Here is a 21,675-nt window from a genome sequence, read left to right as displayed (position 1 = left end):
TTTTTGAACAAGTTACTATAGATGTTAAGTGTAAATTAAGTGAGTTAATTAATATCAAGCACTTAGAGTAGTACGTGGCATATAAGTATTAAGTAAATACTGGCTATCATTATTGTTATTAAACAGGTACTCAAGTAGAGTAACAATATGAGGTGTTTCTGTGTGTGCATATACACACACTAGATTTATACATTAATAACACTATTCAAGAACATTTTAACTCCATTTAGTATGTTTCCATATAGAGTATTTATATGCTTTGAATTTTTTTCTTTTCTTTTTTTCTGAGGAAGATTCACCCTGAGCTAACATTCACTGCCAATTTTCCTCTTTTTCCTTTTTGTATGTGGGTCTCCACCACAGCATGGCCACTGACAAGTGAGTAGTGTAGGTCCATGCCAGGGGACTGAACCCAGGCCTCTGAAGTGGAGCTTGCCGAACTTAACCCCTAGGCCACTGGGGCTGGCCCTGCTTTGAATTTTTTAAATAAGAAAAAAGAAAATAATTTATTAGAGAACTTAAGTCTAGTCTTAATTCCTCAAACATTTACTTTTCTTCTGCATACATTTTCCCTGGAAGCTATAAAAGTGATATAGGGACTGCAGTGAATGGTGGAGAGGAAAAAAAGGTTAAACAGGGTCTGTTTTACTCTTGAATGTTAAGGTTAAAATCAGAGGTTAGAGCATCATGAGAAGAAAACTATGTTTGACAATTAGAATTTCTTGATCATACCCATTATTGATAGTGTTATGGGAGAAGGATATTCTCATTGATTGCAGGTTTGAGTGTAAAAGTAGTACAGACTATCAGTGGGCAGGTTTGGTGATGTCTAGCAGATTTAAAAATTTGTATACTCTTTGATCCAAGAATTTTATTTCTAGAAATTTAAGGAAATAATTAGATACATTTATATATGTATCTGTATGAATGCTAAATGAAGAGATGTTCATAAGAAAAAATCTAGAAACATCATGAGTTTCTGTTCTGTTAGAGGATTGGCTAAGTTTTACTATAACTACAAAATAGATTACCATGCAGTCATTTAAAATAATAGTAATGTAGATCTATATTTATTATATCATAAACATGTTCACAGTATATTAAATGGAGCAAGAGAGGTTTCAAAATATTATGTAGAATATCCCACTTTCATTTTAAAATGCATCTGTGCGTTTACGTTAAAAAGCAACTGAAATGCTAATAGTGATTATCTCTGAATAGTAGAATGATTGTCTTTATTTTTATAGTTTTCTATAGTTGATTTTTTTTTGCAATCAACATTTATTACATTTATATATATATATTTGTTGTTGAGGAAGATTTGCTCTGAGCTAACAACTGTTGCCAATCTTCCTCTTTTTTTTGCTTGAGGAAGATTAGCCCTGAGCTAACATCTGTGCTAGTCTTCCTCTATTTTGTATGTAGGACACTGCCACAGCATGGCTTGATGAGTGGTGTAGGTCTGTGCCTGGGATCTGAACCCGTGAACCCTGGCCACTGAAGCAGAACACCAGACTTAACCATTACATGGGGCCGGCACCACATTTATATTTTTTAAATGTTCTCCCCTCCCCATTTATTTATTTATTATTGTGGTAACTGTTTATAACATATAAATTTCAGGTGTACATCATTATATTTTGATTCCTGTGTAGATTACATCATGTTCACCACCCAAAGGCTAATTACAGTCTATTACTACACACATATGCCTAATCACTGCTTTCCCCCTCTTCCCTACCCCTTCCCCTCTGGTGACCACCAATCCAGTCTCTGTCTCTATGTGATTGTTTGTCATCGTTCTTATCTTCTACTTATGAGTGAGATGGTATGATATTTGACTTTCTCCCTCTGACTTATTTTGCTTAGCATAATACTCTCAGGGTCCATCCATGTTGTCACAGATGGTCAGATTTCATCATTTCTTATGGCTGAGTAGTATTCCATATTGTATATATACCACATCTTCTTCATCCATTTGTCCCTTGTTGGGCATCTACGTTACTTCTGAGTCTTGGCTGTTGTGAATAATGCTGCAGTTACATAGGGGTGCATGTATCTTTATGTATTTATGTTTTCATGTTCTTTGGATAAATACCTAGCAGTGGAATAGCTGGATCATATGGTAGTTCTAGTCTTAATTTTTTAAGGGATAAACGTTCTGTAAATTTTTTTTAACACAAATTACAAATGAAAGAAAAATGCTGAAAAGCTAGAATAATCAGAGATTGGTAATATTCATGCAATATAGTTGATACTAATGATCATTTTCAAATTTGCTTTTTATTAAAATTATCTTGAAATCCTCTGCCCAAGAATTTAGTTCTTGCTTTTTGGAATGGTGAAAGGAATGGGAGTTACCAGGCAATGTTAATTTTAAAATTTTTTCCTATAGATCTTTGCCGCCGTTCATTATCAGAAGATTGTGTAAGTATTCCATTCTTGTTAAACCTGAATTTTACATTTCTGACTAATATAAATTTGTAGGAGGCTTCATTGTAGTGTTTATTGACTTTTTGGAATCAATGGTGATTCATTAATTAGGAACCGCAGTAGAAACCCTCTTGATCAGTTATTTGATGGAGTCTTTTAGGGTGAGAAATTACAAGACAAAAATTTGTATGTGCCTTGCACATTTTATTTTAAATTCATATAAACTCATTTTCCTGTTTTAGGTGTAGCACTCAGGTCTTTGAGTATGAGTCCATTGATAGGATTCCATGCATATTTCTTACATAATCCAGCAGTTGTGATTTTCAGTGCAGCAATATCTTAAAGACAGTTGTGAAGTAGTTTCATTATAGAGTTGGCATTAGATGTTAACTTTTTCTCCAATCTCTGGTGTTTTCTGGCTCACATCTAATTAAGACAGTAATTTTCTTTAGGAACTCACCTTTATCAAATATTTCTGAGCATTCAACATAGTTTTCATTGAAACAAGTCTCTTCATACTCATGGTTCTTTTACTATGATAATAAAGTTTTATCATTTCCTTATCAAACCCAACTAGCATAATGGGGTTGGAAACAAACATCTGACTCCTGGTCAGCATACACTCAACAAGTGAGAGCAGGAGTGCTGGATGTGGTAGAAGAGAGCAGCCTCCTGGCCTTGAGCATTGTGCATGGGCATCAGTCAGCCTTTCCAGAGGATTGGAGAATCTGGAGTGTCGGTTAAGAGAGCTGCTCCTTTAATTACAGAATTCATTTCAGCTTTTTAAGTTCTTTGTATGATGATAAATAGAACTTTGTAATCTTTGGATTGGAGTTGGTAGAATTAAGAGTGAAGCATTTTTAAAATGTGTTCTTATGATAAAATTGTTTCCAGAATTTAGGGGTGTTAACTATAAAAAGTTAGACCTGCTATCTGGTCTTTTACATTTTTTGTCATTCTTAGGTTTTAGAGAATGATAATGATCAGTGAATGGTATTTCTGAGCTTGTTGCCATGTTCTTCCAGAATCTTTTTGCCATTCTCTTTTAAACTTCCTTTGGTGATAGTTCCTAAATTTTAACCAACTCTAAGGGAAAATTCCTGAAAATTATGTCTTCTTTAGGATTGTATATCTTTTGAATGTTTGGATCAGTTGGTAAATACGTGGATCAGTTTGAGGAATTCACACACAAAAAAATGTTTCCTCTGCTTAGGATGGGACTGAGGAAGACCCACAGGCAGAACTGGCCATCATTCACGGGCAGATGGCCTATATTCTGCAGCTCCAGGGTCGTACAGAGGAGGCTTTGCAACTTTACAATCAGATAATAAAACTAAAGTAAGTGGATTATTTAAATGAAGTATCTTTTATAGGGAATGAAGTTTACTTTTAAAGCTTTATTCCTTTTTGACTGTTTCTTGTTGTTTCCAGGCCAACAGATGTGGGACTGCTAGCTGTGATTGCAAATAACATCATTACCATTAACAAGGTATGGGATAACAAAGATTCCCTACACTTATATTTTACCCTGAAAGCATATTACCCCGCCTTTGTCCTAGGATAAGTGTTCTTTTTTCCATAACAAAGTCCAGTTATAGTAAAAAATCATAATGGAGAGTGTTGTAACAATGATGATTCTGCAAGCTATATTCAAGTAATAAAACTTTTTTGTAGTTACAGACCCTGGACTTTAAAATCTTATGCTTTTCACAGTTTATAATAATATGGAAAATCTCTATTAGAAAAATAAATTGTTTCGACTTTTAAACTTTAAGTGTGTGCATGTTTTACATGATTTCTTCATCTAGTGAGTCTGAATGCAAGTTTTCTATACATGATTTTTTCTTTCCAATAGTTTTTATTTTGGGGGAGGGGAGACATGGACAGGTTCTCTCTCTCTGCCCCTCCCTCCAACCCATGTGTAAAATATTACAAGTATGTATATAAACAGTCCTAAGGAGTACTGTACTAATGAAATTAACCACTATTTGGAACATCGTTTTAATGGGAAAACATTTCAAGTTCAGATTTGAAATTCAAGTCAATAGAAAAATAAGAAAAGTAACATTTGATTTCTTTTGATATGCCATGTGATTTTTCAAGTCTCATCTTCTTTCATACTCACAGTTATCTTTGTAGCTGACAATACTCATCTCCATTTTATGGGAGTATAATCTGAGGTTGAAAGGAGTTAAATAATTTGAATAAGGTCACAGCCAGTAAGAGGTAGAACTTGGATTCAGATTCCAGTCTCTGACTCCAAAGCTTGCTCCTTCTAGTCATTCATGGTATATCTCTCCTCCTATAGCAGAAATTCAGAGTGTCCCCAGATGTAGGATAATGGCATTAAGGATGATAGTAGTTATAGGATGTTGCAGGCCATTGGCATGGTTTAGGTTTCCAAAAATTGATGCTGGCATTTGAACCTTAGCAATATATACCTGCCCATGTTCACGAATAATTTGAAATGCCAGTGAGGACAAATTCTTTTGATCTGATATATAATTATGGAGAGGAGAGTGTGTGAAATACTGAATATCTCAATGTAAAAATATGCACTGAACTTTATTCAGTCAACAGGTATTTATATCTGACTTTTTTTCAGAACAGTGCTGGATGCAATAGGTAATGCAAAAGAAATATGAAATATGGTCTTAATCATTACATAGTTTAAATTCTCATTCTGGTATAGAAAAAAATTGTGCATGTTTAAATTTCTTCTCTATAACTTCAGTATTTGGTGAAAGAAAAGATCTCTGGGTTGGCAAATTTGAGCTGACCCTTGAAGGAGGGATACAGTTCAAAGGTTAAGCAACAGTATAAGCAAATGAACATAGGAAGAAATATTTATCACTTGTGGGGGGTAAAGTGAGAAAACAGAAGATAAGAGGATACATACATGCTGGTTAGTTAAAAAAAATAAGTTAGATTGAATGATAGATATCAAGGTATGAGAGGCCTTGAAAATAAAATTTTTGAATAACAAGTGCCATGGGAGCAAAGTTTAAGAAGTCTGGCAGTGGCATGCATGAGGAATTGAAGTCTTAAAATAGGGGCATAGGACAGCCAACTGGAAGTACGGTTTCTTGAGGATTGATTTACATAAAAGCCAGTTTCTTGCTGTAATTAAAATAATTTCACACTCAGAAGAAGTAGAATTTATTTTACATTTCTTCTTTGCCTCCTTTTAGTCTTTACGCTACAGAGGATCTGGTTTAAAAAGCACAGTGGTATCACTTATTTGCAAATAAGTATGTCATGTAACAAAGTTAGAATTCTGTGCACACAGTAGACCCCCAGATGCTCAGTTTATCCTCCTCAGGGTATAAAGTGACTTAACTGTCTTCCTTCCTCGAAAGGCATGTGACTTTCTATGATTCTTAATAGGACGTTCTTCAGGCAGATAACACTGTGTTGTCCCACACAGAAATTTTAGAAATGAACTTCCTTGTACTTCTGCCTCAGTGAAAAGGGGCTTAAGAAAAGGAAAAACAGTAGCTGTATTACATTAGTATTTTTCTGCTAAAAATGGGTTCAAAAGAGGCGTGAAGAGATTTCTGAATTTTAATGTAAGCAAAGCTTACATAATAATATTTCAAAGAGGAATGAATTACATTCCTCATTTGTCATCTAAATTCTAAAGGACATAGTTTGTAGAAATTGCAAATTTAGGTATCTTTGTAGTTTGAACTTCCACTGTAAGATCTGTGCTATCCCAAGTACTTTTCTTCAAAAAGCTCAAAACAAGCAGTTAATAGTGGAAAGACAAAAGGAAAGAAAACCAAGAACCCAAGATACTTATATGCATTTTAGGAGCAGAGGCACCCCAACCAGGTAGATGTATTATCTTCCAAGCTCTCTTGTCATGTTTATATAAAATAACTAAATGAAATAGGAATAAGGCCTTGGAGTGTTAAAAGAGTTGAAATCTGAAATTGCTGTTAATGGTGGATGAACTTTTCTTTGTCAGGACCAAAATGTCTTTGACTCCAAGAAGAAGGTGAAATTAACCAATGCAGAAGGAGTAGAGTTTAAGCTTTCCAAGAAACAACTGCAAGCCATAGAATTTAACAAAGCTTTGCTTGCTATGTACACAAACCAGGTAGGTGACAGATCTCTGGTTCCCCTGGCTAAACGTTTCAGAGTATGGCTTATGAGGCACAATGGGTGTATCAGTCCAATCTATATTGATATTTTTTGTTTATATTTTGTCTTAAACCCATGTATTCTACAGAATGTCATATATCATGGATTTTGTTAAGCAAGTAATTTGCCCGGTTCTTTGTAAAGGTGTGCAGTTGGTGGCTTTTAAGAGGAAGAAAACATTATTCACACCTGTAAATGAGACAATTTTCTTATTACTTTATTTCTAATCTCTGAATTCAAGTAAAAATCTTCAAAGATGCTGATCATGATTACAGATTTAAGATCCATCTTTCATTTCAGTTTGTGCACAATCATAAAAAGTTGTAAATGTTGAGGCTAATTCTAACTTAAATATGGATTAATTCTAATTAAATTATGGTTTCATACTCTTCTAGAATAGAGGTTTTCAGTGGGAGAATGAGAGGCAGTCACATCATTTAGAACTGAGTTGTTATTCTTAAATACTTTAGCAAGAAATAACTATACCTTTTGTTGTTTTGAAGCAAACGCTAATACTTGATATAGTTTTTCTAAGGAAAATTTTGGAATTAAAGCATCCAGATGAATGTTTAGAACTTGTCCTTTACCTAAATGCTTTTAGAAATCATGGCTTAAATTTGGTAAGTGAAAATCTTTTTCTTAGAGGAAAAAATTGAGAATAGACACTATAAACCACTTTTCTCACCCTAGGCAGTTCTTCACTTACTATTTTGTTTCAGCTGATTTCCTTCCCCCTTCCCCAATCCTTCTTTTCTTTTGATCATTCATTTAATGTTCAATTTTATTAACCAGCTTCTTTTCATGGGGGGAAAATACTGTCTTTTAGGCAGAACAATGCCGCAAAATTTCTGGCAGTTTACAGTCCCAAAGTCCTGAACGTCTCCTGCCTGTGTTAATCCAAGCTGCCCAGCTCTGCCGTGAAAAGCAGCACACAAAAGCAATAGAGCTGCTTCAGGTAAAGGAATTACTTAAATTTTCAATGAGGTGTGAGGTAGTTGCAGCCTTGTTTCATTTTCATTACGTTAGAATAACATACAAGCCTGTAAATTTCATGAGAAAACTAAAAGTAAAGTTCCAGTAGACAAATTCCAGCATGTCGCTTTAGTTAATTCTTGGAATATGGCTTTGTTTAAATAAGTTTGTGTTAGTAGATGTTTGCTATAAACCCTGAAGAATGCTTTTCATTTGGAGATTTGACATGAGTTGGGGAGTTGTTTTAGGCTTATAATACCAGAACATGCTAACCCCTTTTTCAATAATGTGTTCTACGTTGAGTCCCAATCTAAAACCTCAGACAGTTACAGAGATACTAACTTAGTTTTTATCAACCTAAACCAGCTGTTGGATTACATGTTTGAATTTACTGAGGGTAGACTACATTGGAAAGTTGGACAGGGTAAAATTAGGATCATCCTGAGGGGCAGTGTTGCTTAGCAGGGACCCTCAGTAAGGAGACATCATGTATTTGAGTATCTTTCTTAAAAAAAAAAAAGGGCCGGCTCTGTGGCCGAGTAGTTAAGTTCGCGTGCTCCGCTGCGGTGGCCCAGAGTTTGGATCCTGGGCGCAGACATGGCACCACTCGTCAGGCTAGGTTGAGGCGGCATCCCACATCCCACAACTAGAAGGACCTGCAACTAAGATATACAACTGTGTACAGGGGGGGTTTGGGGAGATAAAGCAGGAAAAAAAAAAAAAGATTGGCAACAGTTGTTAGCCCAGGTGCCAATCTTTAAAAAAAAAAAAAAGTCTACATAGTAATCTTAATTATTATTTCTCTATTAGTGACTTCCTGCAAACTTGACATTATTGCACTTACATTCAGAGCATAATTTTAAAGTGAAGTACATGTCAAATAAAATTTTTTCGAAGTTAAAATTTTAACCTGAAACCGGAAGTTTAATATTTTAAAACTGGATTTAAAATTTTATGTTACTAAGATAAATAATTGGAATGTGTACAATTAGTTGTGTAAATTAAATGTTATTTTTTTCCCCCACCTAAAAAAATTTTAGGAATTTTCAGATCAGCATCCAGAAAATGCAGCTGAAATTAAGCTGACCATGGCACAGCTGAAAATTTCCCAAGGTATTAATGATGATTTCATCATGATTAAAATATCATTTTAATGGAAACATATGGCTGAAATGATTCTGAAGTAGTTGTGAGCTATGTGATTTTAAGATTTTTGCATAATGACGAAGCATAATTATTGCTATAAATATGAATCTGGATGGTGGGAGCTCCAACAGATTTAGTAGTATTAGTTGGCCTTTTCTTGGGTTATTCCTAAATTGTTAGAATGATTCTTATTCTATGCCTTGAAAGTCAGTAGAAGCCAAGGATTCTGCTATTCCAAAAGACCATACTTACTTAAATTTCCTGGGTATGTCATATGTAGAAATGCTTATGTCTGTCACTTGGTTGTATTTGCATGCAGTAAGGGTTACTTTGCATCCTAGTTTTCAAAATTTCTTAGCCCTTTATCCTTCATTTATACTTTATGACCCTTATCTTTGGGAGAAACTGGCATTTTTGAATCTTGCAGAAAACTGCTAGTGTTTTTGTCCTTGATTTTTGAACCAACCTTGAGTGATCATCTAGAGCTGTCTGTATTTGATGGTCACTATCCACACATAGCTATTTTAAGTTTAAATTAAAATTAAATGAAATTTAAAATTGGCTTGCTCAGTTGTGCTAGCTGCATTTCAGAAGCTTTGTATCCACATGTGACTAGTTGGACGGCAGAGATATAGGACTTTTCCATCATCACAGAAAGTTCTGTCAGACGAGACACCTCTGGTGTAGACCATGCATTCTTGGTGGGGGTGATGATTGGTTTGGTGGGGGGGCATCAAAAAAATCTTAGCTATTACAGAGGCTGAAATGAAAATTTCGTGGTTAGAGGGGAGGAGAGTTGGCAGTTAGGGGGAAAAAATGTCTGAAAAGGCTCTTTAGTGGGTAGTAAAGAAAACAAGTTTGAGAAACACTGCTGGTCTCCCTGTTACCCTGCTCTCACATTTCTTTCCTTTCCTCCTTTGTTTTTCCTTTTCCCACCTCTCTGCTTTTTCTTGTGCTCTTTATCTTCATTCCTCATCTGGTTTTTAGTTTAAGTTTTGCAAGGATTAATCATCATTCTCAAATTACTGAGAGAGAGCCTGTCGTGGTTTTTGTTTTGTTTTTAAAGACTTTGGAAGTTTTGTTATTGAGGTTTGCAATGAGCGGAAAATCAGCATCTTAACACCACAGGAAATTTCCCATTGTTCTCATGTCTGCAGTAACATATTTCAAGGCCTTTAGTGAAGGACTGTACCTTTGAGTTGCGGCCTGAAAAAGGAAAAATAGGACCCAACACACTGGGAGTCGGGAAGCGTTTTTTCTGGTAGCAGCTCTGCCATTAACTTTCTTTATGAGTGTAAGCAAGATATATTCTTTCCTTGAGACTCAGTTTTCTTATCTGTAACATGAATAAATAGAGTACATTATTCCCAAGACCCCCAAGCTTGAGTATTTAGTGATGTTACAAAATATGACTCTTAAATTTCTTTTTTTTCCCATAAATTACTTTCTTCAATGTGATGCTGATTGTTTTTAATCTCTTAAGGTAATATTTCCAAAGCATGTCTAATATTGAGAAGCATAGAGGAGTTAAAGCATAAACCAGGCATGGTGAGTTCATAACTAAAGGATTATTAGACTGAAAAAGTAATGGAATTAATAGTCCATTGGTATGTTTGCTGTTTCTTTGTATTCATTTTGATTTCTAATTATTTGTTTATTCATAATGTAGGGTAGTAAAAATAATAATTACTTATCTGGTATACATTTTATTTCGTTTTGTGCTCTGCTTTGCATTGGTTTTTTATTTAGTCAAATGTGCCAGGCACTTTAGGCCTTATATTATCACTAAAAGCCAACCTCAAATAACCTAAAAGCTGTATAGGGAGTTTCTTAGCCTAAATTATTTTATCATGTCTTAAGTGTGATTTCTTTCAGTTAAAACAACTTAGTAGTAGTGGCCAACAAATTTAGTTTTTAGTTCTCTGAATATTCAGGCATCACAGGTTTAGATGGCTAATATAGCTACGAAAGCATCTATTTCAAAGTAGAGACTACTTCTGTAGTGGTGGTATGTGCATTTATTGAACAGGACTGTTTTCATGGCTGTGTCCTCTAACACGGCTTGTTTATAGTTGGCACTCAATAAATGTATAATATTATGGTAGTGCTTTCTCTTTTGAAGATTCATATTTTAAAGACTGAGCTACAATTACTTTAAATTAGAATCAAATATAATATATGGCTGAAAATAAAATGTTTCTAATATTTAATATCTGGCCTTCTGTTGCCTTTCAAGAAATATATCCACTTCCTCTAGGTTGTCTAATTTATTTGCATAAAAATTCAGATATTCCTTATTTATTTTTTTTAGTATCTGTAGATCCTCTCACATTCCTACTATTGGTTATTTGTGTCTTCTTTTTTTTGTTATCAGTCTGGCCAGAGGTTTATCAGTTTTATTGATTTTTTTCAAAGATCCAGCTTTTTGTTTCTGTTTCCTTTCTATCCTCATCTATTGCTAAACACCCCCCCCCCCCCCCGCCCTACTCTACTCCAATCACGTGGGCCTCCTTGCTGTCCCTCTGACACACTAGGCAAGCTTTTCACTGACTTTCTGTAGCTCAGGCCACATGTAACTCATCATGGGAGTTTAACCACACTTGTGTGCACCTCACTGATCACACATTTACTTATCCCAACAATGTTTTCTTATATAAACTAATTTTCTAAGCACTTATTCTCACATTCTGTACTTACCTTGTTGTGGACTGGTAACAAACTGTGAACTGGCACTGCTTTAGAGGAAAGGTACATTTTATAGATAACTGCCTTTGTATTTGGAAAACACTGCTGTTCGTGGTATTTCTAGTTATTACGCTCTATAAAGATAGTCATTTTGATGTTGAATTAGGTACTCACAGAGTGCATAGCAGCCTTTATTTGCTATTTGTTCAGTGTTTTTCGTTTTGAAAAACTGTTCTGAGAGAGAAGGGGAGATTTTATTCATTCATTTATACCTTTGGCTGTGTAGGTGTCTGCGTTAGTGACCATGTACAGCCATGAGGAAGATATTGATAGTGCCATTGAGGTCTTCACACAAGCTATCCAGTGGTATCAAAACCATCAGGTAAATAAATGGAGTAAAATGTTATGAGGCTATGTTTTTACATAAAAATAAAAAAGTTGCAGTAGTAAACTCAAAATTTAGGAGAATTGAAATATTCCAAGTCACTGTTTTAAAAACAGAATGCTATTAGGCTGTCAAATTCATTTTTTAAAGTATACTAGATCCAAATAAAGTTATTAGAAATAAGAAGTTGCCAAGTGAAAAAAAATAGCTGTTATGTTTTCTGAAGCTTCTTCTCGTGTGCGTATGTTTGTATATGTAGTCTTAAGAAATAAGAATGCTAATAGTACATGATTGCACATAAGAGAGCTCATCTTTAGTGGCTAGAAAGCCTATGGATGGTAGTAATTGGTGGAACAGTAGTACATAGAATAATTGTATATCATATCTCCATCCAGTAGGAACGTCTTCATTTTTTCCAGTATGGGTCTCTGCATAGGCAATATCCAACTTATGTATACACACAGGTGACATTTATACTGTTAGCCCTATTAGCAGTGGAGGGATATCAGTGTTCTAGGGAGTATTGTATTAAAATAATGTTTGAAAACTGTAGTGACATATGTTTGAGATTTGATTATGAGGGAATATTTCTACTTGTAGACAGTCTAAATAGAGATGGATTGTGTTCCAAATTCATAAATTGGTCTTCTCTTGTACTAATTTGTCTACCCCCTCCCTGTATGTGTATATGTGAATTTGTTTTTGTTTTGTGCATTCAATAAAACTCAAGATGAGGAATTTAATGGATAGGTCCATTTCAAAGGTCTAATAAATGTAGTAACTTCATTGACTTACTAGATATTTAGATTAAACCTTTTTTCGCCTCTTTTTATTGAACCTATAGCCTAAATCTCCTGCTCATTTGTCCTTGGTAAGAGAAGCTGCAAACTTCAAACTCAAATATGGACGGAAGAAGGAGGCAATTAGTGACCTAGAGCAGCTATGGAAGTAAGCTCTGCAAGGTGGAGATGTAGAAATCCAACCTTGATTGCTGTTATTTGAAATGAGGGAGTTATTTTGCTTGTTTATGTTACTTTCTCCAGTTTTATAAACTGTTTAGTAACTTTCTTATTTCTTCTTTTAGACAAAATCCAAAAGATATTCACACCCTGGCGCAGCTTATTTCTGCATACTCGCTTGTGGATCCTGAGAAAGCAAAAGCGTATCCTTTTGATTGTTGTTCCAGACAGCTCCCAAGTAGCGCACAAGATCTCTTCCAGTACCTGTTTTGACCAGGGCTCTTTCTGTTGTAAATTTTAACAAACGAAACCCGCTTCTAACTAGTAAAAGCAAAAATGAGAATTTATTGATCAATGTGACTGAAAAATACAGTGATACATCCAACTTGGGGTACAGTTTGATCCAGAGGCAAAAATGAAGTCAGCAAGGTGCAGCCTCTATCCCTCCAGTTCAAGTCTGGCAGCAAAAAAAAGAAAAAGCATATTTTATTTGGGTAATTGTACATGATTCTGAAATATCATTCTGATTGAACTGTCTTTGGTCAAACAATTACTGAAGATAAGAGGATTCAGTGTCCTCACTGGCTGAGTTTGGACCATGTGTGCTCCTCCAGTCCAAGCTGTGTTCTCAAAACTGCAGCCACAAGTCAAAACCTTTGCAGGGAGCAAGTCTGTGTTTTATAAGCTTGATAGTTGTTTTGAAATGTAGTTTTTATTAAGCTACAACCTTGAAGTACATCACTGAGTTAAGGAATAGATGATTACTTTGTGACTCTTTTCTCAAGTTGTCCTTTCACAACTATAATTGACCTTATGACCTGTTGATTTGTTATTCTATAGAAGATTTAAGAACATTGTTTTGCTTTTGATGAAGGGCATCAAAAAAAGTGTCTTTTTACATTGGCATAGATACATTGGCAGATGTCTACATGTATACGTATTGTGTTCCTGAACTGCTGTTGGATCCCAGTCTTAGTAAACACTTGCCCTCGTCAGATAGCATGTCCCTAAAAGTAGATGTTGAGGCTCTTGAAAATTCTGCTGGTGCTACGTACATTCGGAAGAAAGGTGGAAAAGTTGCTGGAGATAGTCAACCAAAGGAACAAGGGTAATGTAACATTCACTAATACTGATTTAAAATTATATAAGGAATAAAAAAGACGTTCTTATAAAAATTCCCTGTGAATAAAATTTAAGTCACCTTTGTTTGTTTTCCCTTCTCTTTTGCTGTGCCCAGCTCTTAGTCCTTGTTTCTGCCCTCCTCCCGGCCCAGAATTAACCTCTGGTATTAATTTAATGTTTATCCTTCAGGATCTTCTTTGTATTTACACACAGAAGTAGTTTAGAAATATTTTCCTTGGGCTGGTTTATTTTTTGTTTTTTACAGAAGTAGGATTAGATTGTACTTACTGTTTTCCAATTTCTTTCATTTACCAAGTCGTGGAGATTTTTCCATATTCTAAATGTAGACATTTCATTCTTTTTATGCATAGTATTCTATAGGCTGGATGTGCCCTACTTTATTTATCTCTTAAGTTTTTGATGTATATTTAGTATATCCATGTAGTATTAGTCTAGTAATTCTAAACCAAAGTTCAGATGAGGTTTATTTTGCTGATTTGAAGAAAAGGTTAGCCAGCTTCATTAATTTATAAGAAGTCAAATTCCAATTCTTTCCTTGTACTCCTATATTGCCATCTCAAAAACACAGTTAGCAGAGGCCTATAGTAAAATGTTTAAGATTCTGTTTTTGACTCAGGATGAATAGAGAATGGAAGAGAGAGAATACTTTGCCAGTTTTGTGGCCATCATAGTTTTTCACTCCTTTTTTGAATGGCTTTTGAAGTGTAAATTTTTTCCTGACTTCATTAACATATCAGCAACAGTAAATGATTGACTTCATTATGAATGCTGTCTTTAGGAAAAAAGCATTATCATCCTCATAATAGATTTTTAAATATTTTTTTTTAAATGTGATAAATTTAACTAGAATTAATATCCCAGCTAGTTGATTAGCTTTGATGAACCTGCACCAAGTTGTAAATGCCTTTATGATAAAGTGCCCAGGTTACTCTTGCACATGCTTAATGCTATGGAAATATTTTACCACATTGATGGTAAAGATTTTTCTTCTCTTTGTAGGCAGGGAGACTTGAAAAAGAAGAAGAAAAAAAAGAAGGGTAAGTTTTTTTGTTTGTTTGTTTTTTACCCACCCTCCCCATCTCTACATTCCTTTCTACATGATAAAAGCTTGAGTTTAGCCCTGTATAAAAAGCTTCGGATATAAATATCCATTCTTGTATCTTTGAACACTGACTTTTGTCTTGATGATAGCTAACATTTAATTTTATTACTTTAAAGAGTGCAACTCTGGAATTTGGTTGCCTGAATTCAAATTGTTGCTCTAGCAACATTGCTCTTTTGCTGTGACTGTGAACAGGTTACTTAACATACCTGCCTGAGTTTCTCATCTATAAAATGGAATGTGATAGTATATACCTCATAGGAGTAAATGAAATACCACATGTAAAGCTCTTAGAACAATGCCTGGCACACAGTAAGCCCTTATACTTTAGGGTGCTTTCGGCTACAAGTACCATAGAACTCCGTCATACTGGCTTAAGAAAATTTGTTTATAAAAATGGCAGTGTAGATGAAGGGTAGAATCAAGGTTGGTTGATCCAGTAGTTGTATCTCTTTGTTTTGCTTTACACAAAACTGAATCCGATTAGAGTCAGAGGATGTTTGTTGGAAACAGTCAAGGCCACATAACTTGTCATTTACATCCAGCAGGGTCCAAAGAGGGTCTCCCTGCATTTGGCAGGTCTTTCCCATTAATCTGATTGGGCCAGCATAGGTCAGTGTCCAGCCCTGGACCATTAACCAGGGGAATGCCATGCGTTTATTGACTTAGGCTGTGTTCTTAATCCGTGGCAAGAGGGGGTGGAATTAACAATGCCTGGCTTCAACTAGTTGGAGATTATTCCTGGAGCCCCCTACCTGTTCCTGAGTCTTTGGGAAATCTGTGGTGGAAATCAGGTTGTTTCTTGATTCAGGTTTCCCAAGTCTGCCAAGTTTGTTACCACTCCTCTGTCTGTTTTCTTTCTTCCGAAACCTCCTCAATAATACCTTTTCTCCTGTTCTTCCTTCTAATGTGTTACCATTTTAGTGGGGTTTGGGGATGGTGCAGAAGCTAATGTTTGCATTCACTCTCTTTTTAACTAGAAGTGTTATTAGTTCTTCACTTTTGTCACCGTGCTTGGAAAATGGTAAAAACTCAATAAGTATTTGTTTTATCTTGTTTTGTGTATTAGTGATACTGCAAGGGAACACCTGATAACTATAGGTAGCAATAATCTGCTATTTCTCTTTCTTTTCCAGTTTTTGTAGTTCACAGATGAACATTTTTTAAAACTTAGAAGTGCTATATGCTCATTCTAAAAACAAAGGAAAACAAAAACAAACAAGAAAACACTGAGATTTCTTTCATTATAAAATGGCATAGGGGCTAGCCCAGTGGCACTGCAGTTAAGTGCGCACATTCTGCTTCGGTGGCCCAGGGTTCGCCAGTTTGGATCCCGGGTGCGGACATGGCACCACTTGGCAAGCCATGCTGTGGTAAGCATCCCACATATAAGGTAGAGGAAGATGGGCACGGATGTTAGCTCAGGGCCAGTCTTCCTCAGCAAAAAGAGGAGGATTGGCAGCAGACGTTAGCTCAGGGCTATTCTTCCTCAGCGAAAGGAGGAGGATTGGTGGCAGATGTTAGCTCAGGAGTAATCTTCCTCAAAATATAAAAAAATAAAAATAAATAAAATAAAATGGCATAAAGAGTGGAAAATTCCCCACCCCAAATTCATGCTCCTAGAGATAATTACTTAATTTTTTTGTATATATAAACATGCATTATTATGTGTTTACATGCTCAGTCAATGAAAGTTTTTACAAAACTGATATGAACATGTCCTCAGAGTAATTTAATCTTCTACTTTAGACTGTGTTGCGCAGACATTTTTCCAAATTATCAAATATAGGTGTATTTCACTTTCTAACCCATAGCTATAACTTACTATAGTGTAGGTATACTATAATTTATTTGATTGTTCCTTTTTTTTGGCCAAGGAAGATTTGCCCTGAGCCAACATCTATTACCAGTCTTCCTCTTTTTGCTGAGAAAGATTCGCCCTGCGCTAACATCTGTTGCCAATCTTCCTCTATTTTGTATGTGAGCTGCCGCCACAGCATGGCCACTGATGGAGGGTGTAGGTCCACACCTGGGAACTGAACCCAGGCTGCCAAAGCAGAGCGTGCCGAACTTAACCACTGGGCCACTGGGCCTGGCCCTGATCATTCTCTTATTGAGAGACATTTAAGTTAGTTTAATATTTTAAAGAATATCATAGAGAATATTCTTACACACGTAACTTTGTGGTTTGTGGGTATCTACAGGATAAATTTCTAGAAGTAATAAATTTTGACTGGTACTACCAAATGAAATTGCTCTCTACAAAGGCTATACCAGTATACACTTCTGCCTATGGTGTTTATGTCCCACTGTCTCACCAACACTGGGTATTACTACTTTTAATGTTTGTTAAAATTTTGATAATTTGATAGAATTTGTTACCATTTTCATTTTTAATTAGGTTTAGCATCTTTTCACATGATTAAAGACTTTGATTTCTCCTGGCTTATCCTAATTACAGCTGGACCCAGTCTTCTTTGCATGATTTACCTGTGGTTATCAATAGTTCATTCTATTTTAAGAATAATAATTCACTGTTATATAGTATGCAAATATTTTTGTTTTATTTCTTTTAAAATTGTGTCTTTTACCAAATGAAATTTAAAATTTTTTATATAGATACATCTATGAAATATTTCCCTTTCTGGCTTCTGAATTTCATGTCATGCTTAGAAATAAGGCCTCTTCCCCCTGCTAGATTATACAAATAAAACTTTCTCAGATAAATTTATTTCAGTTTTAATGTTACTTATTCCCAGGTTTGGACACATGGTTTAAACAATCTGTCTTGAAAACATTATGGACAGATCTCTCATTTCTTTAATCAATTAATTGTTACATAGGAAAACTGCCTAAGAATTATGACCCCAAAGTGACCCCAGATCCTGAAAGATGGCTGCCAATGCGAGAACGTTCTTATTACCGGGGAAGAAAGAAGGGTAAAAAGAAGGATCAGATTGGAAAAGGGACCCAGGGAGCAACTGCAGGAGCTTCCTCTGAACTGTAAGTCATTGCTCCATTGCTCCCCAGTTGAAGTCACTCAGCATAGGTTGGTTCCTTCTGAGATTGAAGAGTCAGGGTCAGTCTCATACTAATCTCATACTAATGACTCAGGATCATTTTAAGAATTTTTAAAAATATATTTTAAGTATGAGAAGTAGAGTCAGATCTCTTTGATAAATGTTTTGCAGTATGCTTAGGTAAAGGAAAGAAAATGTGGCATTTCTGGTTTGACTGTATTGTAAATAGTAGGATGGTAGGATTGTATTGTAAATATTAGAGTCTCAGTACCTTCAAAAGGAAACTGAATACACTGAGTTGTTGAACTAACTAAATATCTAGATAAACAGATATAAATAAATGTGACTAGAAAGAAGTATTGAAAATGTTAATAAATAAGTTTATGTGGTAGGGTTATAGGTCATTTTAAAATTTTTTCTTTATTTTCCAAACTTTCTAAAAGTTGGCATGTACCATATATTATTTTTTATTTAATTATAAAGTAATAAAAATTTTATTCAAAAGAAAAATGGATAGGGAGCTGGGGAACCCACCTTAAAAGAAATAGAATATGTGTGGGAGATTTTTAAGGGTAGACAGTAAAATTCATGTACCTACATTATTTTTATAGCCTTTTCCTTTGTTGAATATGTGAATAACCAACACTTTCCTAATCTGATGATTTCAGGGATGCCAGTAAAACTGTGAGCAGCCCACCCACCTCCCCAAGACCTGGCAGTGCAGCAACAGTATCTGCATCTACAAGTAATATCATACCCCCAAGACACCAGAAACCTGCAGGGGCTCCAGCAACAAAAAAGAAACAGCAACAGAAAAAGAAGAAAGGTGGAAAAGGTGGCTGGTGATTAGAACATTCTTGTTGCAGGCTGTTTCTAACTAGTCTCATTGACATTAGGAACATGATAAAGGTGACACAGCAAGAAGCACAGAGCTGCTCCCTCTCCCATCCCCACATTTTCATACAATTATTTTCTTGTGCATCAAACAGGAAAATATCTTCTGCAAACTCTGCCTAGTCAAACTTGGCCTACCTGTACCACCTAGCTTTGCACAGATGATAAGGTCTCAGAATATCTACCTTGATATCTGTTGCATCCTTTCTCTTTGTGTGCTGATCTGGTGTTTTTTTCAGTTTCACAAACAAGGCATGTTATCCAAAGTTTCCTAGGATTTAAACAGAAATCACTTCTACTGGTTCAACTAAGTCTGAAGATACTTGTTCCTATCAAGTCCCACTTTAAATTATGTCTTAGGAGCTTTAGGAGACTGAAAGTGGAATCTTCTGAGCATTCCAAATATCTGCTTAGAAATATCATGTGATAAAAAGGGACCTTATTAATAGACTGGTATTCTTCACTTCATTACCTGAGTGGCCACAGAAAAACTAAATGTCTTGATTAATTTTGACCATAAATTCTCTGTCATGTGATATTGGAACATGGGATAGTGTGTGTATGTGTGTGTGTATACATATATACATATATATAAATTAGGACTCCTTTGCACCCCCATATTGTTTTCAGATTATGATAACATTATATTGATTTAGCACCATTAAAGAACTCAAGGAAAATATATCAATGTTGTAAGAAGTTGACTCTTAGACCCAGTGTTCTGAGTTCAGATGGGTTTGGACTGTCTCAATCAGAAAGATTTAATGGCCGCTATCAAGAGCATGAAGATTGACTTGCTAGTTAGAGACGAAATCAATACCAGAGTTCAGTAGCAGGCAGTATTAAAACTTAACAGAACTGTTTGGCCCAATTAAGATACTCATGGCTCCTCTTTCTAGTTAGGGGTACAAACACTCATTACCCTTCTCAAAGTAATGAAGTATTATACAGTCAGTCTGTGGTGTCAGTGTCGCTCTGGTCTTTCCTTGCTTGCAGGCCACTTTCCCTTTGAACAGCTGTGAGACAGACACACTGGGATGCCCACCCTTGTTAGAATTCATTTTATACAGCCCAAGATAGCATTGAATTTAGACTTATGAGTATTTCCTTGTGATCTTATTACTCCATCCTTGTTAATAAAGTGCTGCTGTGTTTGACTCTGTTGTACATATCTATGAAACTTCTTCGAAGAGTTTTTTTAAAAGGCTTTCCTCCTTTATAAGAGTAAGAAATGCGGTGCTGCCCTTCTCTTCAGCATAATCAGAATCTGTGGTGGCATCTAAACGAGACCCTGCTACATATGAGTGATTTATTATGGCATAATACTTTTTGAACTCTCAGAGAATAGTCTTGGTAAGAGACAGATATTTATTCTTTTCAATATATTCCCCATTACAGGAATAATTATTAGTAAATTTGTTAGGATTCATTAAATTTCTGTGGTGAAGGATAATTATTTTTTAGGTTCACTAAACTACAGAATTTTGGTGAAAGTTATCCATCATTGAAAATTTTGACCCAAGGTACAACAGTGACATTTGCAGTTCTCTTTTTACTCATTGTGATTGCCAGTCATTGTTAGTCTTTACTAAGCAACTAAATCCTCAGTTTAAGTAGTTATAATTGTCAAATGAAGTGTAAACATCTACATTAACTTGCTAGTAATTATTTCTTCTTTTGGACAGGTCTTTAAACAATGACATATATACTTTGTATATATATGTGTGTGTGTGTACATTTATAGAAACCCATACGGATACATCCATTCACTGTGGCACATTTTAAAATAAAATATTCTAGCAGTGAATATGGATTAAGGTGTTTTGGGTGTTGGCATTTTATGGAGGACTTCCTGGTTAGTGTAGCTAAGAATTTTTTAAGCTGAGTATCTGAAATTGTCCCTTGCCCCTCCCAGCAAGCCACAAAACTAATCTAATGGAATTGAGAGAACCTGGTTTTAACTTCGCTGAAACTTCATGTCGTATGTGTATATAAATAAACCAAGGTGTAAACTTTTTTTTCTGAGGAAGATTCTCCCTGAGCTAACATCTGTGCCAGTCTTCTATTTTGTATGTGGGTTGCTGCCACAGCGTGGCTGACGAGTAGTATAGGTCCACACCCAGAATCCTGGCCACCGAGCAGTACAAGCGGAACTCAACCACTAGGTCACAGGCCGTCCCCCTGTTTAGTTGTGGTTTTAATATCTGGCATTACTGGTATCTATGATCCTGGCAGACTACTAATTTAATCTCCAGGGAATTTTTTTTAAGTGGAATGTAGCAGGAATTTAAAATAAGGGAACTGTTCAAGTTCCTCCATTGTTTTTCCTTAAGCATCCTGGATAGCAGCCTCTAGACATTCCTAGTGGAACGTGGGCAGAGGGCGAGGAGATACCCCACTCCACTTTTGAGGCTTGTGATTTCTAGCTGCGGGAAAGCAGGGAATCCTCTGGGGACGCTCAGGACTCTGGCGCCTCAAGCGTTCTACCGTTTGGTGACAGTGGGCTGTGCAGGCTCGGGGATGATGCGGGGGAGGTGAGACGCTAAGATCTGTTCCGCGTAGAAGGGCTGTCTGAGACCCGCCCTGCCCAGCCTGAGGGAATCGCGCCAAAGTGCGCCCTCCCGGGGAAGTAGCACCTGGGGACGCCTTTCCTCCACGGACGATCTGCCCCGCGGCTGGGCCTCTCGGATCCCCTCGGCTGGGCTCGACCATTCCTGTAACTCAGCCTTCCCCTCTCCGCTCTTCCTTCCGCTCCCAGGTTCCGCGAATCTGCTGCGCGCAGCCCCCCGC

At 36.0% G+C, this 21,675-nt stretch overlaps 1 protein-coding gene and 1 long non-coding RNA gene across 2 annotated transcripts in view; one reads left to right on the top strand and one right to left on the bottom strand.

Moving 5' to 3' along the window:
* SRP72 (signal recognition particle 72) overlaps positions 1-20,042 on the top strand; it is a 26,487-nt gene extending 6,445 nt beyond the window's left edge. The window contains exons 6-19 of the mRNA XM_001492168.6: positions 2,396-2,427; positions 3,647-3,771; positions 3,865-3,922; positions 6,404-6,535; positions 7,406-7,534; positions 8,592-8,664; positions 10,181-10,245; positions 11,669-11,764; positions 12,612-12,715; positions 12,852-12,929; positions 13,697-13,834; positions 14,869-14,906; positions 17,815-17,974; positions 18,660-20,042. Coding sequence (XP_001492218.1) covers positions 2,396-2,427; positions 3,647-3,771; positions 3,865-3,922; positions 6,404-6,535; positions 7,406-7,534; positions 8,592-8,664; positions 10,181-10,245; positions 11,669-11,764; positions 12,612-12,715; positions 12,852-12,929; positions 13,697-13,834; positions 14,869-14,906; positions 17,815-17,974; positions 18,660-18,837 — 1,406 coding nt within the window. The 3' untranslated portion in view covers positions 18,838-20,042. The remainder of the gene's footprint in view (positions 1-2,395; positions 2,428-3,646; positions 3,772-3,864; positions 3,923-6,403; positions 6,536-7,405; positions 7,535-8,591; positions 8,665-10,180; positions 10,246-11,668; positions 11,765-12,611; positions 12,716-12,851; positions 12,930-13,696; positions 13,835-14,868; positions 14,907-17,814; positions 17,975-18,659) is intronic.
* On the bottom strand, positions 13,052-21,659 carry LOC138923650 (uncharacterized). The gene is made up of 2 exons (XR_011437571.1): positions 21,522-21,659; positions 13,052-13,183 (listed from the first exon to the last, which is right to left on the bottom strand). It is a non-coding gene; the product is annotated as an uncharacterized lncRNA (long non-coding RNA).
* Between the last annotated feature and the right edge of the window lie 16 nt (positions 21,660-21,675).

This window comes from Equus caballus, chromosome 3 (genome assembly GCF_041296265.1).
Source record: "Equus caballus isolate H_3958 breed thoroughbred chromosome 3, TB-T2T, whole genome shotgun sequence".
NCBI lineage: Eukaryota > Metazoa > Chordata > Mammalia > Perissodactyla > Equidae > Equus > Equus caballus.
Note: the sequence above shows the minus strand (reverse complement) of the source record. Positions and strands in the feature narration are given on the sequence as shown.